The sequence below is a fragment of the Branchiostoma lanceolatum genome, chromosome 9 (genome assembly GCF_035083965.1).
Source record: "Branchiostoma lanceolatum isolate klBraLanc5 chromosome 9, klBraLanc5.hap2, whole genome shotgun sequence".
In the NCBI taxonomy this organism is placed as follows: domain Eukaryota; kingdom Metazoa; phylum Chordata; class Leptocardii; order Amphioxiformes; family Branchiostomatidae; genus Branchiostoma; species Branchiostoma lanceolatum.
In genome coordinates this window covers 19,772,642-19,787,514 of record NC_089730.1, presented here as the reverse complement: position 1 = coordinate 19,787,514, position 14,873 = coordinate 19,772,642, and the positions used below count along the sequence as shown (strand labels likewise).

General features: G+C 40.5%; 3 protein-coding genes across 4 annotated transcripts; all 3 read left to right on the top strand.

Moving 5' to 3' along the window:
• The first annotated feature begins 87 nt into the window (after positions 1 to 87).
• Positions 88 to 6,964, top strand: LOC136442658 (guanylate-binding protein 2-like). Its single transcript, XM_066439603.1, has 13 exons — positions 88 to 233; positions 978 to 1,384; positions 1,784 to 1,945; positions 2,364 to 2,424; positions 2,586 to 2,734; positions 3,197 to 3,283; positions 3,736 to 3,877; positions 4,234 to 4,310; positions 5,194 to 5,287; positions 5,441 to 5,520; positions 5,759 to 5,896; positions 6,414 to 6,472; positions 6,655 to 6,964. Exons 1-13 carry the CDS (start codon positions 110 to 112, stop codon positions 6,962 to 6,964), a joined length of 1,890 nt encoding a protein of 629 aa, XP_066295700.1. The 5' UTR covers positions 88 to 109.
• A 307-nt stretch (positions 6,965 to 7,271) lies between these two features.
• On the top strand, positions 7,272 to 10,426 carry LOC136441661 (uncharacterized). The gene is made up of 4 exons (XM_066438091.1): positions 7,272 to 7,467; positions 9,426 to 9,516; positions 9,809 to 9,906; positions 10,241 to 10,426. The coding sequence occupies exons 1-4, from the start codon at positions 7,453 to 7,455 to the stop codon at positions 10,409 to 10,411; spliced, it is 375 nt and encodes a 124-aa protein (XP_066294188.1). The 5' UTR covers positions 7,272 to 7,452; the 3' UTR covers positions 10,412 to 10,426.
• Positions 10,427 to 10,815: 389 nt separating this feature from the next.
• Positions 10,816 to 14,053, top strand: LOC136441659 (uncharacterized). Of its 2 annotated transcripts, none has more exons than XM_066438089.1 (7): positions 10,816 to 10,938; positions 11,510 to 11,595; positions 11,723 to 11,771; positions 12,016 to 12,066; positions 12,246 to 12,308; positions 12,638 to 12,776; positions 12,807 to 12,826. In XM_066438089.1, the coding sequence occupies exons 1-6, from the start codon at positions 10,870 to 10,872 to the stop codon at positions 12,752 to 12,754; spliced, it is 435 nt and encodes a 144-aa protein (XP_066294186.1). In that variant the 5' UTR covers positions 10,816 to 10,869; the 3' UTR covers positions 12,755 to 12,776; positions 12,807 to 12,826. The 2 variants fall into 2 exon arrangements, with proteins under 2 accessions (XP_066294186.1, XP_066294185.1); XM_066438088.1 differs by lacking the exon at positions 12,807 to 12,826 and adding an exon at positions 13,146 to 14,053 and having other exon boundaries at positions 10,819 to 10,938; positions 12,638 to 12,721.
• Positions 14,054 to 14,873: the final 820 nt, after the last annotated feature.

Sequence of the window (14,873 nt, the reverse complement as noted above, 5' to 3'; positions counted from 1 at the left end):
TTAATATTTAAAAGTGACCATTTTTTTCCAAAACTCAGTAGAATAGAGCTAAATGTTCTATACAAACCCCTGTTAGTTGAGTGGATTTCCCCGAAACTCTACCAAAGGCATGCCCAGACGAGATGTGAAGATGTCCTCTGCATGCAGGAAGGTTTTGTTCTTCTGTCTTGTCTTCTGCGCGGCGACAGTCTCAGCACTGCACAAGGAGTTTTCTGAGAAGTTTGTTGACGAAGGTAGGCCAACCTGAGAAACCCTAAAGTGTTTGGGGACTTGAAATGCTGTCACGGAAGTTTAGAAATTATCATGACGTCACACGTGTAAAAGAGAAGTTCATCCACATATGATCACATATATTCATATTCGGTTTGATTACTTTGATTTTCTGTTTGGTATGATTTATTTGTGTGTTTTTCAAATTTATTTATTTATTTCTACATTTTTTATTCATTTGTTATTCAGCACAATGTAAATAGTTTTTCCTTGATTAATTAATTTCATGTGACCTAGCTAGCATGTCGTATTAGAAATGTCAAATCCAAATTGTCATGTTTTTGTGGTAATGTCATTGCTTGAGGTTTTATAACCAATCTTACTTTTCTTTCTACTGCAAACAAAAATGTCTTGGTTTCACAGTGAGTTCAAGTTTTCTTATGTTCACTTCACCGCATGTTTAATACATATGAACGTTGTTTGTAGTATGGTAATTGTTGTTATTGACTGATAATTGCACAATGGCATACAAAGAAAAAGTACAATTATATAGCCATATATTTCTATACAGTACTGTATATATACACTATAGCACTGCTTTACAAATTTAAAGAGGCAGCTACTACGAGCTTAGCCGTGGCGACTAACGAAGGGTGTTTTTGCTTGATAGTGTATGTAATATCAAGCAAAAACACCCTTCGTTAGTCGCCACGGCTACTACAAGCTAGTTCATAACAGTTATCACCTCCTTTACTACTACTTTTCAGGTGTCCATGGCCCCCCTGTGGTCAGACCTGTCCCATCAGAACCCAAGTCTGGCCCTCCCCACAGTACTCAACATGTCAAGTTTCAACCACAGAACTCCCCCAACAACCCAACTACTAGTAGTAGTAAACACACAGAGAAACTTGAGGAACAAGCAGAGGTGAAGAGGGAAGTCAAGGCAGAGGTTTTAAAACATAATACACAGCATGTGCAGCCTGAAGTACACAAGCCAACACCTCCAAACAAGGTAGTCAAACAGGTGGAAAAAGTGGATAAAAAAGTTGAGTTTGAGGGTGAAGAAAATCAGGAGGTTTTGGACCACTGGCACGACTTCCCTGAACAGCCCCTACAGTTAGTGATGCCTGATGTCACCCACAAGAAACTGGTAGTTGTACAGAAAAATGCCAAGGTGAGTATAGGGGTTTTCCAAAAAAAGATTCTCAACAGTGAGTGAGCGGTACTGAGCCACATTCAGGTTAAACTTTATGTTGGATGTCACTAGCTACTACTAGTACTACCAGTAGTGGGCCTGTTCACCCAATGACATTTAAGACCATGTAATTGTAATAAGTACGGTCAAGAATTTCAGAGTCCAAATTTTCATGTGTTAGAAATTGAGTTAAGAATCCAGATTCAGATTCAGAATGAATTCTACCAACTTTAAGTTTAATCTAAGCTCCCTCCTGCTGTACCCAGTAACCTGATTTGGTGCCATACTTCCACAATATAGCTTAGCAGTATGATAACAAGAATCAGACAATAACATGAGCTCCCTAGCTTTATTGTGGTTATTGTTATTTCCTCCCAGCTTCTGCACAGGATATCCGGAGCGGTGGCGACCATCGCTGTGGTGGGGAAGTTCCACTCGGGGAAGTCCTTCCTCATGAACCAGCTGATGGGGAAGTCCAGCGGGTTTGGGGTCGGCCCCTACGTACGGCCGCACACCATGGGCATATGGATGTGGGGAAAGGTGAAGACTCTGTCACACTACTTTAGATTAGATCTAGATGCACCAAATCAATTAGATAGTTTTGGGGTTTAAAGAAAATAATGCTAAAAACTTGACATGAAAACAGAGTCTGTGTATTGATACACACAGTTTCATGGAGTGAAAATTGTTGGATACAATTTTTCCTCCCTCACCCTCTTTTTTCATCTTGACATGCCTACTGCAATGTCTGATGAGAACCTACAAAATGACTTTTTTGTGCCTTCAGCAGTCTCTCATTTTATAGGGAAGAAGTTATCAAGAACCTATTAGCTGTCGTCATCTAACTCTACTACTATCTGTCTCCAACAAGACCTTCAGATAAATCTAAGGGAAACTTATATTACCCATTAATCTTTAAAGTCCAGCAATCACTCCTTTTATTTTTGTCTCCCTGTAGCCCATGGAGATGACCCTTCCTTCAGGAGACAAAGTTTCTGTCATCTTCCTCGACACTGAAGGTCAGTATGAGGTCCTTCAAAAATGCCACTCTGTTTAACTTAATGCTAAGGCTACTCCATTTCCAAATTTGGGTGTAAGTAGTCAGGAAGATCAGATTATAGATGCAAGAGATATGCAAATAATTCAGCTTATGATAGTCCTCCCATTGCTTCCTCCTCAGGGTTTGCAGCCAACAACATCTCAGAGAACTATGATGCCAAGATCTTTGCCGTGTCGACTCTCCTCAGCTCCTACCTCATCTACAACTCCGTCAAAATAATTGACCAGGCCGACATTGACTACCTGGAACTACTGGCCAGGAGAACTCAGGTGTGTATGACTCACACAACTTTCTATTCTCAATTTAGATTTGAGCTTTTTCCTATGACTTAACCTTTTTTTGTCCTCATATAAAATTTTCCTTGAACTTCTTGGTTGTCCTACATTGCCAAAAATGACTTTGTGTTCTCATCTTGGGAGTTTGTGGAACCTCATGTGGCTCCAGAGTCCAAATGCTGAAGCACATGTACAGTCATGCCCACACTTTGTACAGCTGTGATCTGTTCTTATAATGATGTTGATGTTTCCATATGGCATTTCTCTCTAAGTAACTTTCAGATGTTGCCTGCTATTTATATCTCCTTCCAAAGCTTAGCCACTTTGGATACAAGTGCCCCGCATATAATTATTAAATATTGGATTGAGCGTGAACCCTAGACCTTGGTTTCTAGCAGTTGCTTTGTCAAAAGAGTTGCTGCTCATACAACTGCCACTGTCCTTAATCCCCTTCAGTTGTTTGCCCTGCGGTCTCAGATGTCCAGATCCAAGTGGGCCGACGACTTCAACCACGACCTGCTCAGCTTCCCTCCTCTACTCTGGGTGAGTCTGTCTAACTGTCAAGTTTCACAAATAGTTAACTGTCACACGGTAATTGTCATCACACCAGTAGGTAAGTATAAGCTGCATGGTGAGGTGAAAAAAGATAAGGGTCAGCCAAGTGCCACGTACTGCAGACTACTGATTATGGACGACTTTGAACAGAACAGTTTTATTCTACTGAATGATAGATTGAGGCAACTGCAAGTCTTATTAAAATGAAAAAAAATTCTAAATACCATTTTTTCTTGTACTACCTCAGTCAGGTCATGGTGGCCATTATTGTGAGCCCTAACCATTGACTCAAGAATTACGAATCCTGTCTATGGCAGTCACCTACTGTAACTTTTCTCAGTCCCCAAGTCCCTTCGGTGCATAGTCACTATATGTATTAACAGGATAGATTGTACCATCATTAACCACTTATTCTTTTTCAAACACTGCATGACTAATAGTATATTGAATTGTTTAATCTCTTCCAGGTAGTGCAGGATTTTGCCCAGCTGTTAGGAGATAACGACTCGCCCCAGGAGTGGCTTAGGAAACTCATGGACACGTCAGCATGGGACAACGAGGACTACGAGATCAGCCTGCTGGGTAAAGACTTTGCAATCTTCTAAGTTTTAGGGAACTCTTTAACTTGCCTACTAACTCTTTGGTTTTCATCATAAATCAAGTTTAATGATGATGAAATGATGTTTTTGAAATCCTCATCAAAGTTTGCTACATGTACATGTACTTCTGTACAATACTGGTGTGGGTGCTACACCCCATTGCAGTCCACAGGATATATCATAGGTAATTATCCACAATATTTACAGCTGGAAAATATATTTTTTTAAATGTTTTAAACCTTTGATGAGTTTCAAAGGGTGCAACTTTGTGATTTTAAAAAGAAGATATCATTTGGAACATATTGTATAATGTCTTGCCTCTCATCCCAATATTCGCAGGTGTCTTCAAGTCAGTGGACTGCCACACCCTGTTCCTCCCTGCAACTAGGAGGGAACTACTTCAGGACCTGTCTCAGGTACATATGTATACATGTATGTGTAATGGAACATGGGACCTGTAGTACTAGGCTTTAATGCTAGAGGGAGCCACTCAAAAGAGTTGATACCATGATCATAGCACCATTTAAGGGGAGACTAAAGGGATACAATAAATGCCATTAATGCATGTAGCCCTATGGGGAAGTTAAGAAAAAGAAGGTGTCATTATCTCAGGAATCAAAACATCAGACTACAATAACTTACCCTCAAATACTAACCAGTTATGTCAACTGTCATCAGATTCATCCCTGACAAATTCTATACGGCTATTCTCCAGATAACCCCCCCTAATCAGAGCCCTTGGATAGGCCCTACAGGCTTCAAACACCCAGTTGAAGACCATCCCACTATATCAGGGGGGTGCCAAACCCCACAAGGTAGAGAAAGACCATTTATTTCAACTAATTCAGCAAATACAGAGTCTATCCTACCACAGCCTATCCTATATTGCCCAGATTTCACAAAAAATCCCACCAAAAAGAATTTTCAATGGTTTAAACCATGTTTTTTACTTGGAGTCTCTCATCGTGCGGTCTGGGCGCAGGCGCAATCCCTTTAGTCTCCCCTTAAGAAAAGTGACTGGGTGAGAAGCTTTTCACTAGCAATTGTTCCTGAATTGGTAAAAGTATATTAGGCATGAGGATAGGACTAGGTAAAGGTATGTCAAGTAGGAAGATTTATTTACTATGTACTGTAGAATTTGAAGGTACAATGACACAGGCAAAGAAATTGATTGCATAATCATGCTCAACTAAGGCTAAATGTTTTAAGTAAGATGCCAAGAGTAAACATGCACATGGTGTGGACTACATGTACTTATTAAGCTTAAGATAATGTATTTGACATGTCTGTATTTTGTAGGCACGAGAAGAAGACCTGACAGAGGAGTACAGGGAGGAGAGAGACAGTCTGATCACCAAACTGAGGAAAGGGCTGGTTCCCAAGGAGAAAAACGGTAAGGCAGGGTCTTTAATACTTAACAAATTTTCAAGTTTATTTCCTTTTCAAGGATATTGCATCATTTTCCAACAAGTTGAACAACCACTGCTTTTTATGATATATCTTAACTTTACAACTAAAAAAAATCTACATAATGATTGTACTTTAGATAATCCCATCACTGGAGCAGAGCTGGCTTCTCTCCTGGACATTCTGGTCAACGCTGCCAACGAAGGATCACTGGCTCAGGTATCCTCGTTTTGTTTGTATGCAGAACTCTAAAGACATAAAACATGGACATCTTTTTTTATTCGAATAGCCATACTTCATAGGCTTAACTATATTTCTACTCAAGAATTGATATTTGATTTTAGACATTTTCATAGTTATAGACTATTGATGGTATAACTGATTTTTTGTAATCAAATGTGGCGACCCCAAAATTGTGGCTTATTGTTGATTTGTTTATTCCCATTCTTGTCCATAGATTCCGAGCCGTTGGAATGTGTTTATTGACAAGCTTGAGAGGACAGCAAAGGAGGACTGTCTGCTGTTCTACGAGGGAGAGATGGCGGTTCTGTACAAGGGACGGGACAACGGACCAATCATACCTCAGGAACTGGAGGTAAGGGTTCAGGTCAGGTGTCGAATAAGGTCAGGCCAGGGTCAGCTCAAGGTTAGACAGAAAATCAATCGTACCTCAGGAACTGGAGGTAAAGGTTGGGGTCAGGTGTTGAATAAGGTCAGACCTGGGCCAGCTCAAGGTTAGACAGAAAACCAATCGTACCTTGGGAATGGGAGGTGAGGGTTACAGGGTTAAGGGTCGGGTAAGGTCAAGGTCAGGTCCACAGGAACTGAGGGTGAGAGTCAGGGATTGAGTAAGGTCAGTGTTAGACAATGGGCCAATCATACCTCAGGAACTGGAGGTAAGGGTCAGATTAGGTGTCAGGTAAGGTCAATCAGGTCAAGGTTAGATAAAACCAAAATGGACCAATCATACCTCAGGAACTGGAGGTGAGAGCAACAGCAAGTTTAAAGAATTACTAATAGTTATTCACAAGCATCTGATTCCTTCTAACTTCAAGTCGATATCAAGAATTGTTGCAAGGGCTGTTTGAATAACCAGATTTTGTTTTACCCAGGACTGGCACAACCAGATGTACAATAAGTCCCTGAATCTGCTACAACATCTGCTGTTTGGGTAAGTCTATTTCAACCTTGTTCTCCTTTTTGTTTAACATCTACATTATTTTGTAGATCATCAAGGAGCTTAGTAGCTTTTTAAAAACCTAAAAATCACAAAGATCAAACATGATAGAAATGAAAGATATAATGCAGGAAATCAAGTCTTAAGATCACTTTGTCTTGTGTACTCCTTGCCAGACTGGGGGACTCTGTGGAGATGTCTTCCCTTGACCTTGGGCGTGAGATCCGCAGCAAGTTCGACAAGACACTGGAGATGAACGACAAGAAGATCAAGCTGAGGTGTACAGAGTGGCAGAGGAGACTGGAGGTGGGACAGGTTTCATGTGGTACAATATGTACAATTGTCCAAATAAAAAGGCTTGAATTAGACAACTGCTATAATGATAATCGTCATATTGAATCACCATTAACATTTAGCTGCCAGGTTACCTGTACATGCCGCTCTGAAATCTCTAGTGCAACATCCCCTAGAACACCATCTTCTTAACAGACACACTGAAAGAACACTGGAAAGACCATCTATGATGGCAAATGAAGGAGACAAAATTGTCCAGGTGCAGGCCACTCAGATGATTAAGATTACTAGACTTCACTTAGTAAAGGCAAGTGAAAGTACATTGAAGCATGTAAGGATGCTAAAGATATTAGCACAGTATCAATCCCTAATAGAGCAGCCAATTTGGACTATTCAAGTTTTGAACGATCGCCTGTCTGTCAGGGCCAGACCTTTTTGCGCAGAGGATGAGAGACAATCGGCAACTATTAGAGATTGATGATACCTGAAATGAAAAATGGCTAAAAATATTCAGCTCCTGCCATCCCCAGCTTGAGGCGGAGGAGAGACTGGAGAGTGTGCAGCTGCCGACCCGGTCCAGCGTTCTGGAGGAGGAGTTTGTCACCGTGGAAACCAGCTGTGTCAGCAGCTTCCAGCAGGCGGTGGGGAAATTACTGAACAAGAAGGCTTACAGGAAGTACATGGAGCAACTCAAGGTAGGGATGTGTCTGTGAATGTTATACTCATGTCTTTTATTGGGTGTGTGTATGCCAACAGACATTTGGGAAACTGTTGAACCAGAACACATGGAGCAATTCAAGGTTGAGCTTCTTCTTATCTGCAAGCATACAATCTATAGCTAGATCATGCTCATTGTGAGATGAAAACGAGACCCACTCTGCAATATGACTATTATGCAGATTCAATGTACAGGGCACATTCCAGTCCCTGGTAAGCTCAATGCGCCAAGTTAAGGAGCAAGCCTGAAAGTAGCAGAAGTATACTGGACAGGTGAAATAAGGCAGGTCTATATGAGATAGGTGCTACAAAACTACAAAATAAAAGCTGCTCTGATGGGTAGTACCACTTCTGAATTCAGGTCCTTCCCTTGAGATCTAACATAGTCTTGGCACTTGGGGCAATTATTTATTGTCATACTAGTATTGAAGTCACCTGAGTTAGCGCCAAAAAGCCACTCCAGACCCTTGTGATGCAGCCCCACTAGTACTAATTCTAAGCTCCTTGCAATTCAGCCCCTGCATGGCTGCAAAGAGAGAGTGACCGTCACACCCAATGTACATGTGGGTTTAATTAACATTATACAATGTACAATGTAGTACTGCTAGTATGTGCACACCTGGCTCCACAATACCTGATCCTTTTACTCCCTGGTTGCGTAAGAGTCCTGTCACAAAATACCAGGTCCTGTTGATAATTGATTGTTTGATGCAAACATCACCTATTCCTCAATATAAACTATATTTGATCAACAATTCTCTCCTAACTACGTTAGACATAATAGTTTTCAAGCGGGCCTGTTGAAACAGATACATGAACAAAATACTACCGTCCAGCCAATGTCATTGTTTGTGTGCAGTGCCCTTACAATGTAGCCTGCGGTAACGTAAACAGATACATTTGCATAGGACTATTCCATTTGTAGGAAGCGACAGAATGCAAAGAGAAAAGTAAAATGAAGTTCTGAAGAATAAGAATTAGGAAATGTGTGTATTTTGTATTATGTTTTAACACAAATTTTATTGTTGGTGAAAAAGAGCAACCTAATAATGGCCCCCATATGAATTTTAACAGTTTGCACATGGAATAGCCTATTGTGTATAATGTTTAACACGTGATCAAGTTTCGGATATATTATGTGAAGCAGGGCCTTGCAGCAGGTAACAATTTGCTTTGTTGTACACAACATTTGTGAACAATGTGGCCAAATGGTGTCATTGCAGATTAATGTTTAAGGCAAAAAAAGGAGAAAGTTTTGCTTAACATCATTCTAATATGCCTTAAATCAAATTAGAGACTTCAGACTTATTTAAGCTTCATTTGTTACATAGAAATAGCCAGAAGTGAACATGACAGTTGCCACTACATGAACCTACACTGATTTTGCTTGACTTTGTCACCCTCCATCATAATCCGAGGGGGTACATTAATTTGTACCTCCTTGAAGACAGCCTAGGCTGATGGCCGAGCCCCTCTCCAGGGGGGGCTCCCCGCCAGGTGCACATGTTGGGATGGGACCTGGTTGGGCCAGCGCTCGCATTAGAGCCTAGCCCAGAAGCTGGCCTGTGAAAATGGGCTAGGCTGCCTAGGTTGTACGGACTTACGACTAAGGAAGTTTTACACACACAGCACAGAAAACCACAGTTTGTATTAGCCTCTATCAGGCTCCTCGGATCACTGGGAAAATAGTAGAAATCGACCGAATAGTGGATAGCATGCTGGAAGTCAGTTAGCCAATAGGGGCCCAATACTGGCAAACCGGCCTACTCACCTAGCAATTAGTATCCACCCTATTTGGCCAATTTCTACTATTTTTCCAGCGATATGCGGAACCGTATAAAGGCTAAGTTTGTATAGCAACGTTGCTGGTAACTATACAGTTAGGAAATTCATGGATTGTCTTCTTACACTTACAGTGTAATGTTTGTTTGCACAGAGCTCACTACAGAATGTCCACGACAAGTTTGCTCTGAGGAACACCAGGATGTTAGAAGAGCTGTTGGACCAAGCTGTGCAAAACGCCATAGGTAAGGACTGATAACCGTGTATTAGGAAAATCATCTAGAAAAATGAAGGGATGGCTTGAAAATCAGCTGTGACTCTCATCCACATTGATTTTTGATGTTTATGTACTTGAATTTTAAGTCTCAAATTTAAACATCAAAAAGTGTGCCCACTTACCCATCCACATTACATACATGTACCACATACATTTTGGTCCCGAGAAAAATTCTGAATGGACATGGAATGAAATTTTGTTTTTTTGCATATAACTGTCGGCTTAATTGCCTGTGTGGATGGTTTCTGCCCTTTCCTCAGATGGTTTCCGTGAGAAGGCAGTGATCCCTGACAAGGTTCCCCTGTCCCCCGGAGCTGTGGTCAGGCAGGTAGCAGAGGCAACGCTCACAGCCACTAAGGTGTGTGTATGTGTGTACACGTATAGACTAAACACTGGGCAATTAAGATTCCCTTATTTCATTATTTAACTTCTCCACAGGTGATTACTGACTGCTCTGCTTGTTGTCTCCCACGCAAGGAAATCTATACACTCATCAACATGTTGTAATTGTAAGGCCTAAAATTAATCAGGTTTTACAAACCCCCATTGCCTTTTGAAATTTGAAGTTGTCAGTCTTGATTTTCATACATGCATGGTTGTATCAATTCCTAATCCTCTCTCATCTGAAGAATGTGCACATGAACTATTGTTTGAAGTAAAACATAACAGTCACCGCTTTCTGTCATTCCCAGATATTTTCAGCTGAAGCGAAGGCAGCTGAAGGAGAGAAAATGTATGAACCGTACCAGGCAGTACTCCAGGTGAGAATATCCCCAACAGTCTCTAGACAGTTCCATCACAGAGATCACTACTTTGCACACTTGAAGTACCTGACTGGCAACAAAAGTCAGTTTGTTGTGTAGTTATGTTGTTGTTATCTCCATGAAAAATGGAGATATAGTTTTGGGTGTGTCTGTTTGTCTGTTTGTTTGTCTGTCTGTCTGTCTGTGTTTCCGGACTACTGTAGTCAGCATAACTCAAGAACCTCTTGATGGATTGCGATGATATTTGGTATGTGGGCAGGTGTTGTGAAGCCGAAATTCAAGGTCGATTTTCAGCCCCCTGGTATGTGACCTTGGTACTGCAGCAGAAATTCCGTTTTTGTATCTTTTGACCTGGACGTGCTATGGTCTTGAGTTTTGGGTGACAGATAGCTTGTGATGTAATGAAGAAGTGATGTGGGGTTGGGCCCCCTAGCAGCTTGCCCTGGAACTGCAGGGGCGGTATTGTGAAAATCTTCTTCCATGATATTTTTGTTTTTGTACTGAGAGCTTACATGAAGTAATACACAGAATGTTCCTTCCGACTGTTCCAGACCCGAATGTCTGAAGAGCAGGAGAGGTTTGAAGAGGCCAACAGTGAGCTGGTCAGGCTCTTCTGTCTCTCTAAGGTACTGTACTTATTACTAGAGCCTCCTCATAAATTTACAAACATTCTGTGCCGCAAGTTTTGTGGTCATTACTACATACATACTAGTGCTGCGTACCGGTACTGTACTGTGTACCGGTACTGTACTGTGAAAATCGATAAGGTACAGGTCCAAAATACCGGATCATGAAGTACCGGTACTGTACCGATATAAATTTACATCAAGCCTATGCTTATTTTTGGGACTGATCTCCCAACCGCATGGCCTCATGCGACACCAAACATGACCAAGGTGACACCTTGGGACAGTGTAACTACTAACTAATATGAAACAGATCATTCAGGAGGGCGGGGAGTTGGAAACCTAGTTATGTTCTTTGAATAAAGATACTGACAAGTTGGAAACAGCTTATTAATGTCTCTGTCATTATTGAAGAATTTCAGAAGAACACAATGCATTTTAATTTGTAAATTGTTCAGGTACAGGTGCAGGTCCGGACCTCTGTACTGGTACCCGTACCTGTACCTGATGTTACGTTAAGGTACGCAGCACTAATGTATACACATTTGTTGTTTTTCCTTGCATTCTCCAGGTCCGTGATCTTGTAGATGAGTTTAAGAGCAGTACTGGGAGCACTGAGATTATTTTGCCCATCAACAACACTGAGTTGGAAATGAGGTACATTTATTTATATATAATTATGAATAAAGCTTAAAGTTTATTTTTATTGATTTCATCAAGTGCCTTAATCAGTATTTTAGTAACCTGAATCAACGTATTCAGTGAATTTTGTTTATTTTCCCAGATTGAAACAGAGCTGGCTCAGGGTGGAGTCTCAGTACAGGGACGCTGAGGCAAGTTGACACTGTTTATACCTTCCTTCAGTGTGATAACACTCCTTCTGGTAGTAATGATATTATAGTCACTGTGATATTAATCCATAGTTTACTGAATTATTCAATCAAATGTAAAGTTAGCTCATAACTCAGCTAGAGTCAGACAATATAGATACAGACAATGACCAGATCTTGCAACTGTTCTCATTTAATGTTTTTTTTCTTCTCTCTTGATAATCCAATGACTATTTTTACGCCTCAGGATGACTACTCACTATTTTCAGCCTACGATGACGGCATGAAAACTTTGCAGGTAGGAGACAGTTTAACTATGTACGGTAGTATACATACAATGTAGTATACCTAGTAGTTTTAAAATAGATAGAATAACAAATTAAAGTCCTCTCAATTGGCTAACAAATACATAATTTTCCTTTCCACAACAAGGTAAAGTTAGGCTGTAAGACATGGCATTGATTTGTTTCTTTCCAGGAAAGAGTAGAGGAGGTGTGCAAACAGAGGAGGCAAGAAAATGTGGAGGCATTTGCAAGGGAAGTAAGTGAAATATTTTGCTGGCATCATAAATGAGTTACAATCATGTTGTAAATACATCATAAGCTATAATAATCATTGTTTGAATTGCATTTGAAAGGAGAAACTAAATCTGATTTGTATTTACTAAATCTTAGAAAACAAATTAAAAGTGGGAGAAAAAAACGGACAACTGACCTCTATTTTTTCGGCTGACCTCAGACTAGGAAAAGCCCAGCATATTCTTACTTTTTAGACATGCAATTTTTACACATACAATTAATACTTCCCTAATGAAATGCAGAGTGTCTCAGCAGGACAAAGGTTAATCAAAACTCTTGTTACAAACCCAGGTGGACGTTCCTCTGAAGACAGCTCGCGACATCATAAAACTCTCGGCAGACAAATACGACACAGTCTTCAGTGTGACTCAGTATGTGAGTATTGCATCCCTGTCATACTATTTGTAACCAGTGTATCTTAACCACAAAGGTACATGTAAAGCAGTTATCCTCAGCCAAGGTGAAGCATTATGCTTTTTCCTTGGCTTTTTCAAGTAGATAGTAGTATAGCTTCTCTAAGGTTTGCCATTATATACATTGGCAAACCGGGTCACCACTACTCCTCTCAATAAGTGTGTTGGGTTCTTTTATGTGCAGAGGTTTGACACTTGAGGCTATGCCTTAAGCTCTCTCACCATCGAAAATGACAAATGTAATCCTTATAACATGTCCGAGCTGGGGATCAAACCCCAGTCCACAGATCCATGGAATTGTACGACAAACAGCAGTACCCCTTGTGTTTTGAGATTTATTTCAAGAAACTTTTTATAAGAAGATTTCCTTGCTTATTTGCTTGCAGATTCGGCAGGTTTGTCTGCTGCAGTTGAACCAGGGCCAGCCCAAATACTGGCACCCAGAGCTGAAGGCCAGCATCATCGACCACTTCATCCAATCAGAGAAGGACATTCAGAAAATCATCCAATCACGGCAGGGCTGGTGGTCAGCTGTGGTTGGGTTCTTCCAGTGGTTGCTATGGATATTTAGAATAGATGTTCTGTAGTTTTACTATCAACCAATCAGAAGGAAGTTACATTTATCATCCAATAAGAGAAGAGCTGGTGCATGGTCAGCTATTATTGTTTTTTTTTCTAGTTGTTGCACTGTATATTTGAATGAACGTTCTGTTACTTGACTGCCAACCAACCAGGGAAGAGTTGAAGTTGCATAATGCATGTTTTGCTAGCTTTAGAAAAGGGGGTACTTTTGTTGTACTTTATTTGTTGCTTTTCAAGTTGTGCCTAGCTAAATCAATGCAAAAATCAAAAGGGTGTACAATTATTGCTTAATTGGAAAATGGTAGCTATCTTGGCTTAATAGTGGCAGCTATAGAACAATAAGAAATCTGAATACCTACCAGCACACTTAGAGACTTGAAGTATGGAACATTTGCAGGCCAAAATTGTTCCAGTTAAAAGTTACCTCTTTTGAGAGTCCTTGAAAAATGAATAATGCCATGGAGCAAAATCTTGAACAACTAATATTATCTCTAAGTTGTATAGCTTTATGGAAGAATACTACAACTGTAACAGTTGCTTTAAGTTAGTTAATTTGTGAGCTTGCCAAGAGTGTGTATGTGAGCATTTAGGTTTAGTTTTGTTACCTTACATGCCATACTAAGCCATATCTTTGTCATACTTGATGAAAAGTTATTTTTATATCACATACATATCTATGCATGTACATGTAGTGTGAAGATATATTTCATATTGTTGCTTGGTGCAAGAATGTATAGTTTACTTTAAACAAATATCTAAATGGAGCTTGAAATTTGTAAGGGAAACTTGCTACTTTTGTTGCCAATGTTGCATGGCTTATGCCATAAACATTTTGATGCTGTTGTGCAATTGAGGAGAATTAAAGACACTGATGATGGTGGTAATTATGTTGTGTGGCTTTTTGATTGACGACAAACTCCAAGTTTCTTAACCTTCTCCCTGCTGCCTAACCCTGTAACCAATACAGGTTTGGTGCCAAATGGCAAAGGTTCCATTAGTCCTTGCTGGATTCTTTTAAAGTAAAGGTAAAGCAGGCATCCTCATTTGAGGTGAAGCATTATGATTTTTGCGTTTCGGTGCTTTCGCACCGAAACGCAATGTCCTGGCTTTTACCTTCAAGCATGCATGCTTGGTTCAACACTGTGTCGCACACAATAAGACCTTATATGGCAATACGTTCTCAAATCCTTGTATAGCCGTTGCCTTATATGGCAAGAGAGCAGGAAAAGGCACGCACGCCAGATTTGCATGTGACACAGGACGGCGACCGCATGTAAATGCTACAACTGTTCGGAAATATCATTGCATTGTGGTTTCGGACTTTGATATCCTGAAAAATGACCATATTACATCTATTCCACAAGATTGCAGAAGAAAAAAAATGATTTCGTCAAGAAAACGAGCAAAAATCGGCATAAATGATACCATGTAGTGAGGTTATAGCATTACGTCCAGAGTAAATAGTTACGTACCGCAGCTTGGCCGATCTGGCAACGCCAAGCACTTCGGACCCAGAAGATCCGGGTTCGTCT

What these genes read in the sequence shown, in the direction of transcription:
- LOC136441661 (XM_066438091.1), top strand. An exon ending in AGCTGTGCAAAACGCCATAG is followed by an intron (nt 9,517 to 9,808) that starts GTAAGGACTGAT and finishes CCCTTTCCTCAG; the next exon opens with ATGGTTTCCGTGAGAAGGCA. An exon ending in CAACGCTCACAGCCACTAAG is followed by an intron (nt 9,907 to 10,240) that starts GTGTGTGTATGT and finishes TGTCATTCCCAG; the next exon opens with ATATTTTCAGCTGAAGCGAA.
- LOC136442658 (XM_066439603.1), top strand. Translation starts at nt 110, where the DNA reads ATGCCCAGACGAGATGTGAAGATGTCCTCTGCATGCAGGAAGGTTTTG. An exon ending in GCATATGGATGTGGGGAAAG is followed by an intron (nt 1,946 to 2,363) that starts GTGAAGACTCTG and finishes GTCTCCCTGTAG; the next exon opens with CCCATGGAGATGACCCTTCC. An exon ending in TCATACCTCAGGAACTGGAG is followed by an intron (nt 5,897 to 6,413) that starts GTAAGGGTTCAG and finishes TGTTTTACCCAG; the next exon opens with GACTGGCACAACCAGATGTA.
- LOC136441659 (XM_066438088.1), top strand. Translation starts at nt 10,870, where the DNA reads ATGTCTGAAGAGCAGGAGAGGTTTGAAGAGGCCAACAGTGAGCTGGTC. An exon ending in GGCTCTTCTGTCTCTCTAAG is followed by an intron (nt 10,939 to 11,509) that starts GTACTGTACTTA and finishes TGCATTCTCCAG; the next exon opens with GTCCGTGATCTTGTAGATGA. An exon ending in CTCAGTACAGGGACGCTGAG is followed by an intron (nt 11,772 to 12,015) that starts GCAAGTTGACAC and finishes TTTACGCCTCAG; the next exon opens with GATGACTACTCACTATTTTC.